At 38.7% G+C, this 8,345-nt stretch overlaps 1 protein-coding gene across 1 annotated transcript; it reads left to right on the top strand.

The window, feature by feature from the left end:
* The first annotated feature begins 638 nt into the window (after window positions 1-638).
* sox14 (SRY-box transcription factor 14) lies at window positions 639-3,349 on the top strand. Its single transcript, XM_046867020.1, has one exon. The coding sequence runs from the start codon at window positions 1,223-1,225 to the stop codon at window positions 1,955-1,957; it is 735 nt and encodes a 244-aa protein (XP_046722976.1). The 5' UTR covers window positions 639-1,222; the 3' UTR covers window positions 1,958-3,349.
* Window positions 3,350-8,345: the final 4,996 nt, after the last annotated feature.

The raw sequence follows: 8,345 nt of genomic DNA, 5'->3' as shown, positions 1-8,345 counted from the left end.
TCAATAGCCGCTTTATTCTATAAATTATTTAGTATGTATTGTATATATTTCTTCATGCTGGTGTTGGAGCACTTTTAATCTTTTAATTGTGTTTGTGTTCCCCTCATTTCCCTCCCCAAAGGACACTACTTTACCACTGGCTGCCTGAAGTGTATCTGTAGTGGAATAAAATAAATACAAGTCGAACCCCGCCTGTGAGGAAACGCGGTGTAAATGAGCATAGAAACGCTTCAAATAAATACAGATTACAAATGTTTAGTAAAAAAATTACATAATTGCTTTTATAGAATGTTCTTATACTGTTGGTGTTGCTAATAATCACCTTTCTTTATAACACTAACAAGCACGTGGCCGCTGAATGTCGCCGATTATATTTGATTTTGTTGCCACAATATTGGAGCGGACACGCGCGCTAATAATTGTTAATAATTAACCATAGGTGTGTGTTTGTACAGCTGAAATTGAAAGGGTTTAGGGGATGATGGAGGAGAGTGGAGTAGCTGCCCTCCTTTTATTCATGCCTCCTCAAATCTTTATTGGCGTTGTGATATGGTCCGCGCGGCGGGGGGGGGGTTGCGCGCGTGTGCATTGTCCGTAGGTGTTACGCGCGCGCGTGTGCGTGCGTGTGTGTGTGTGTGTGTGTGTGTGTGTGTATATCTGTCTGTCTTAGTGCTGATTGGGCGCTCAGGTTGGACAGTGAACGCCCTGCCGTTTATGCGCAGCCCAGCCTTTCAACTCCGCCGCCTTTTGGCTTCCATTCACGAGCTTTTTCTACTCATTTCCTAAGCCAGGTGCGTCGCAAAAGACGACAAACCTCCGAGAGGGAAGAGAAAACACACACACACACACGCGCGCGCGCAGACAGGCACACACACACAGACACCCAGAGTTCACTCGGCGACCGCGGGACTTTTTTTTGCCTCACCTCGGCGGATGTTTGGCTGCTGTACTCTGTGTTGAGAAGGAAAGAAACATTTCTAGAGATTTTGCCGAAACTCGAAAGAGTTGCGCGGTTTGGATGTTTTTTTTTTTCCTTTTTTTTTTTTTCACTGATGCCTTTTTTACAGTTCTTCTTCGACTCTCCAGAAGTGGCATGATCGGCGTCCTTCAGCAAGACAGGTGAATAATTTTTCTCCACTCGGTTTTGGTGGCATTACCATTTTTAAAGTTATTTTTTTAACAAGGACTGAACGCTGTGACTGTCGCCTAAAAAAAAAAAGCCATGTCAAAACCGGCCGATCACATCAAGAGACCCATGAACGCCTTCATGGTATGGTCCCGCGGCCAGAGGAGGAAAATGGCCCAAGAGAATCCCAAGATGCACAACTCTGAGATCAGTAAGAGGCTCGGTGCCGAGTGGAAGCTTCTCTCCGAGTCTGAGAAGCGGCCCTACATTGATGAGGCCAAGCGGCTACGCGCGCAGCACATGAAAGAGCACCCGGACTACAAGTACCGGCCGCGCCGCAAACCCAAGAACCTGCTCAAGAAGGACCGGTATGTGTTCCCACTACCCTACTTGGGCGATGCTGAGCACTTGAAAGCACTTCCGGTTTCCGGTGCCGACTCGTTGCTGGTTTCCGGCTCGGAAAAAGCGCGCGCGTTCTTTCCGCCGGCGGCCTCTGCGCCCTACTCGTTCCTTGACCCGAGTCAGTTCAGCTCCAGCGCCGCGCAGAAGATGGCCGATATGCCACACGCCCTTGCCGCTGCCGCCGCCGGCTCGCTGCCCTACGCCTCCTCGCTCGGCTACCAGAACGGCCCGTTCGGCGGCCTGGCGTGTCCGGGCCAGCACACACACACACACCCGTCACCCACCAACCCGGGCTACGTGGTGCCCTGCAACTGCACAGCGTGGTCGGCGGCGTCCAGCCTGCAGCCGCCCGTCGCCTACATCCTCTTCCCCGGCATGGGGAAGAGCGGGATCGACCCGTACCCGACCGCACACGCCACGGCCATGTAAAATAACCATGTGGGAAAAAGTTCAGCAGAGGGACAATTTTTCACTTTGGAAACTTGAACCACGTAAAACACACACGCACTCACTTTCTCACACACTCTCTCTCTCACACACACACATACACACGATTTCACACACAATCACATAAAGAGGATCGAAGTTACAAGAGCAAACATACGGTCGGGGTGTCCGAACTTTCTATCATGTTAAAACTAAAGGCACTTCTGCTTTTTTGAACCTAAAAGACGTTTTTGTCTGGAAACTGTAATGATGTAAAATAAATAAATGAATGAATAGCCACATTAACAGAGGGTCTTCAGCGCAGAAGAAAACGCACTGCTCTCCGGAAAGCTTCAGTGATGAGACCCTTCATTAAAAAAAAAAAAAAAAGAGGAAAAAGACATTTTTTTTTCTTTTGGAAACTTGAACGATGTTAATGAAAAAAATAAATAAAACAGGTTATAAAAACAGTTATTAAACAGCCCAAAAAAGACGCTGTTGCTCTATGAAAACTTGAAACGCGTAAACTGACCCAAGGGTCCCTGTTTGCAAGCTTGATGTCTGTGCTGCATGAAGCAACCAGATAGACGAGCGAAGCCCCTCGCAGAGGCCCAGAGGACTTTGAGACCTGGAGAAAAACTTTCGCTTTCTCAAGCCCGTTTTTTTTTTTTTCCCGTCTTTTTCTCCTCCGGACCCCTCCATGGGAACTTGGGAGTAGATGTGAGAGATCAAGGAGCCCTGAACTGTAAGAAATGTAAATGTTATAACATTTATTAACGGCTTTCCGATTAAGGATGCCTTTAACTTTATTTATTATGTACATTTTTAATGCTATACTAATAACTTTTGTTTAGTTATATTATTATTATTATTATTATTATTTTGAAAGCCCGTTTGGTTTGCACAAGTGACTCACCCTTCGTATCTCTTGTATATTGTACTTATATTTTAGCACTCAGATAAAATGGTTTGGATCAGGCATTGAACTTTTTGGAGTTGGATGAACATACGGGTTATATTGTTGACAGGCTATTTATCAAACTGGTGCATAAAATTAGAAGAACCACTTTAAGCATCAAATGAATTTTATTATTTTTTTTTTTTTACATTTTTTTTCCTTTATTTTTGTTTTCTTTTTTTCCGAATTGTGGTTCAGTGCTTGTCACAATTCACCGGAAGAAGACGAAGCTGGAGTTTGGAAAAAAAAAAAAAAAACGAAGCAGTTAATGTTGTGGTTTTATTATGATTATTATTTTTTAACTGCGATGGTCATTTAAAAGCTGTAATAATGTTATGGAAAGGAATATGTATCCAAGTTGGTGATACCTCGATTCTTTGTTCATTTGCCTGAGCAAAGACATTTTGAATAAAGACAATCTGTCTTCAAAAATTATACACAACCTGGTTATATTGAATATTTGCCGAATAATTCCGACAAAATATATTTGGTATTTAACATCACTGTAAAGGGTGTAGCCTGTCAGTTAAATAACACCTCAATTAGGTTATGGTTATATAAGTTTCCACATTATTTTAAAATACAAATAATTATAATAATTCAATACAAATAATATTTTCTATCCCTTAAAATATTAAAACGATTGATTGCACTTGAAATGGTTACGCAAGAACTCTTAAACCCGTAATATTTAAAGCAATCAGAATAATTACTCGCAGTCCGTATGTGCAAAGTAATTAAGCGTGTATTTGCAGCAGGATCTGTACAGATGTGCAGGAGGAGTGTGTAAACAGCCCAGTGTGTGAGAAGGGGGACAGATGACACTGAGATAACACCGCTGTCAAACCTTCGGCTTCCTCGGTGCGCTCCTTAGGGACCATTCGATCCAAATTAGATGGCAAAACAATTAAAGGCTTCTCAGACAAAAACCCCAACGCCTTTAACAAAAGACACGAATTACAATTGATCCTGACACTAACATCAGCATCTCATTGACTCCCGCAGTTTAGCATCTGTTCCGTTTAGGACACAATTCGCCATTTATTTGTCGCTTTTTTTTTCCTTCCTGAATTCTTTTATAAGACGTGCATGTGAGTACCCCATTTACACAAGGCTAAAGAAATCACATTATCTGAACGATTTAAATGACACCACGTTCAGTGTTTTCTACTACCTACAAGGTTTCTGTTAAATACGGACATGAATATAATAAAATTATATTTAATATTAATAAAAAACGGTCTATTTTACACGCATAAAACATCTAATGCAGATCATTCCACAATATCAGCACGTACTTGTCCTATATTATTGAATCGGGTTTGTGTGCTTTTGAATGAACACTGCTTTAAGACTCTCCTACTGTCAGATGTTCACTGCGCTAAACCCGAAGTCACTGAAACGAACTCCTTACTGTAGCTGATCTCATTTAATATTGACACATGCAGCAAGAATGAACCTACAGTGTTAAACAAATGCTTGCATATACGTGTTCATTTGTGTCAAGTTGCGTCAAGGAATACCTTTTATTATATAGTGTTTTGTCTGTTATATTGAAATATATAATCTTTGTTTAAATGCTATAATGTTTCTAAACAGGCACTGAGTAGGAGAGAGAGAGAGAGAGAGAGAGAGAGAGAGTTTGTGTTTGTTTGTTTATGTGAGAGATATTTAAGTGACCCGGTTATGTGCTGCTGTTTGGAAGTGTGTGTGAGAGTGTGATATTTAAGCGGCCTCGTTATGTGCTGCGATGTTTAGGGCTGTGTGTGTGTGTGTGTGTGTGTGTGTGTGTGTGTGTGTGTGTGTGTGTGTGTGTCGCCCAAAGGGTTTCATGCAAGTCCGACCTGCTCAGCCTGCTCGGCTCAGCAGCACCTGCAGCACATGGACACACCTCAGCTCAATCTAAACAAACTGATACGTCTTTAGCTACACCTTTCAATTCACAGACAAACATTGACAACCTTCTTAACAAAAGAACTAACTAAATAAAATACAAAAATAAAACAGCACTATAGTCGAGTATCAAATATAATACATATAATATTAGAACATCTGAAACCTAAACGAACACTAATTTGTCATTCTGGGGAAAATCTCTAATGGTCCCATTGAGAACCCTTCAACCAGTGTTTCCCTGTTCAAAAGTGCTTCATGGAATCTAGAAAACCAATAAACCACTGAGTCACTTTTTATTTATCAAGGACGAATTCATTTTATCATGTGGATCAATTTAATCTTATTATCATGATGTAAAGGTGTAAAAAATTACATTTTATAGCTGTAAATCTAATACAAAAAAATACAACAAATTCCTTAATTAACGTGTTGATATATTTTTTTTATCTTAAATATTATATAAAACCACATATCGTTTGTCTATGCGTGCGTGTGGATATATTTATATGTATCCACGGGTCGTTTATTTATTTTTACGCCGTATTCATAATTCATAATTCTGTATATTGTGTTATCCTGTTAAACACACGGTCAAATCTCGTTATTGCGGACAAACGTTGCATCACGTTGCAACAGCAAAACGTGTCAGACTAAAGACCGGCGTAACAAATGACAAATGATTCACATAATCACTATAATATGTATCCAGATTTTTGCCCGTGTTTTCTTTTGTTAATAAAGTAATAATCGTAATATTAACGCTGCTGTGAGCGTCTGAAGCTGTATGAATGGTGTAAAATAAAAAAAAAGACACTCGCACAACAGTTCGGCTTCAAAAAAAAAAGAAAGAAAGGAAGAATTGGGGAAAAAACAGGAGGATTGCGATTCACTTTTTGTCTATTGTCTCAGGTTTTAGGCAATGGGATTTGCACAGCGAGGTGTAATAGCATTACTGCATTAATTAAACACGAAAAAAAAAATCATTTCACATCCAGATTGTTTACTTATCTGCCAAGAACACATGCTGGGCGAAGTTAAGATTCACCATTCTGCACTATTGCCCAAGGTGCAATTCAATATAAGGGGAGAAAGGAGGAGGGAGGGAGATTTTCTGTGACAGCTTTCCCTCTTATCTGCCCCTGTAAATGAGGGTGATACTTCACTGAACCCAAGTTTTACATCAGCTCCCCAAAGCAACTTTGAAACGTGCCAATGATAGACCTAATTCAAGGATCACTTTCATAAATGAAGGCTTACTTCCATAAATATATATGCAGCTCAAACAGATATACACTCAGTCACCTCAGTCTCAGCTGATGAAATCCAAAGCTCTGTATACATTCTCTACATACCACTAAACCTCTACATGAGTAATATTTTGTGATGCATGTTAAAGTTAAGATGAGGTGGCAAGTGGATTTATTAAAGGACTGCCTTTAATATGTGTTTTTAGGGTTTTTTAGGGTAATCTGCAATTCAGGAGGTCATGTAGATTGACACAAAGAAAAAAAGCAACCAGAGAGACAGATGTAATCTTTTGTAGTATTTTTTATGTTCCCATTAAGGACCACATGTGCTAGGACTAAACAAGTCAGAATAAAAACAATTTATAGTGTAACTAATTTATTGTCCAGTAATATTACATGTTTTCAGCAATAGTAGGTGACAGACTTGACAGACTAGCTTAATAGAATTACAGTAGTTAATTAGAGTATGTTACCTGTCCAAATTAATATGATAGATTAATATGATAATTGAATCCACTTCACTGCTGGCCTACGTTGTTTACACTAAATATAAATTTGTTCCTAATTTTTGTTTGTGAATGAGAGATGTGTGGGCATGCTACATATATTAAAACATTGTTGAAAGTTGTTGAATACAAGCTGTCTCTTTTTCTTTTCTTTTTTTATTGTTTATCAACACATTTATTTTAACTGTAACATTACATGATTTCTACAGAAAATATCCATTGTGATTTATTTTATAAATCATTTGTGCCAGTGCCATTAATGGGACGGGCTCCCCCCGTTAATGCTACCTACGACTTTCAACTTACTTATCTATCTACTTATCTAAAAAAAACGTAATTTTTCTCTGGGTTGAATACAGTGATCTACTTACCTAACTCCACTAAATTACTTCGAAATTAAAGATAAGTATGCAGCTCTTAAAGTAGATGTTCATCAGAACAGGTACAGAGCCTATATTTACCTGAACTTGTAAGCTGATGTACAACACCACCATGGTGTTGCTGGCCTGTATATGTGGCCACTTTGTGATTTCCTGAACACACAGAACTAACCACAAGTTTTTTCTTATAGAGATCAGTATACTGAACTCTCTTTTCACTTTTAAGTTTTTTTTTTTTTTTTTTTTTTTACATGCTAACCGGCCTTGACATCTGTTGATATATAATTTGTAAATAATAATTTGCAATCTCAGGGTGCACACACACTTATAGTGACGTCTGCTTTTGTGATGTGACTGACAGATGCTTTCAATGAAACGGTATGCGGTAGGTAGACGAGTGTCAATACTGGAGTTGCAGCTAACAACATATATTAGATGCAGAACATTCGCATGTGCTGTCACTTGAAGTTTCATGGCTATATCTGTAATTGAGAAGGCTCTATCATTTATCAAGAATGACTAAAGGGTATGTGAGTTAATAATCTCACTTTTGAATAGTCTGAGAAGGACTCAAATTAATGGATTTCAGTTGTATATGTAATCTATGCATATATGCAAATCAAGACATTTACCTGCCTAAAGACTCGCCTCGTCGACTAGTGATTGAGCAAAATACATCAAAATGTATTTTTAAAAGATAATACCAAATACCTTAACTGTTAGTGTATAAAAATAAACTACTATATTTTTCTATTTCAAAAATATACTAAAAATACTTTTACAAGGGAGCATGAAATTTATTCACAAACCTTCCATCAATTGCCCTATTTGATCTATTCTTTACTATTACACTAAATCAGTTGATTAAGTAAACAATGTTTGATAGCAACAGCTTTGTGCAGAGTCATTCAAAAGATCTGACATATGCAACCAGTTAACAGATCAAATATTCACACACATTTCCCTGTGATCTACCAGATGAAGGTTAGTTTTTAAGTAACCAATAGTTTAATGTTTAACGGCTTGTGAATGACTCATAATTGTATCCTAATTTAGTTTCTTGGTGTTACTTGGTAACGAAGGGCCTACGTTGGATCATCAACACTGACTCAATGACAAACAAGTTATTCCTAAGAAGACAACTAATGGCACCTGCATTCATAGCAAATAGTTCCAAAATAATGAATCATTTGATTGTTAATCATAAATCTAATAATATATTATGTGCCAGGCAGTCATTCATGCAATGGTATGCAAAATCATGATCCTACTAAAGAGCTACATTAATTAGGCTACAATATTCAGCAATCAAATGTTATAGACATATATTTATTACTTAAGCAAGCTGGCAGCCCTTACCATGCCCATCTTTGTAAATATGGATACATTTTCTGTTCCGATCTC

This window comes from Silurus meridionalis, chromosome 1 (genome assembly GCF_014805685.1).
Source record: "Silurus meridionalis isolate SWU-2019-XX chromosome 1, ASM1480568v1, whole genome shotgun sequence".
NCBI lineage: Eukaryota > Metazoa > Chordata > Actinopteri > Siluriformes > Siluridae > Silurus > Silurus meridionalis.
Note: the sequence above shows the minus strand (reverse complement) of the source record. Positions and strands in the feature narration are given on the sequence as shown.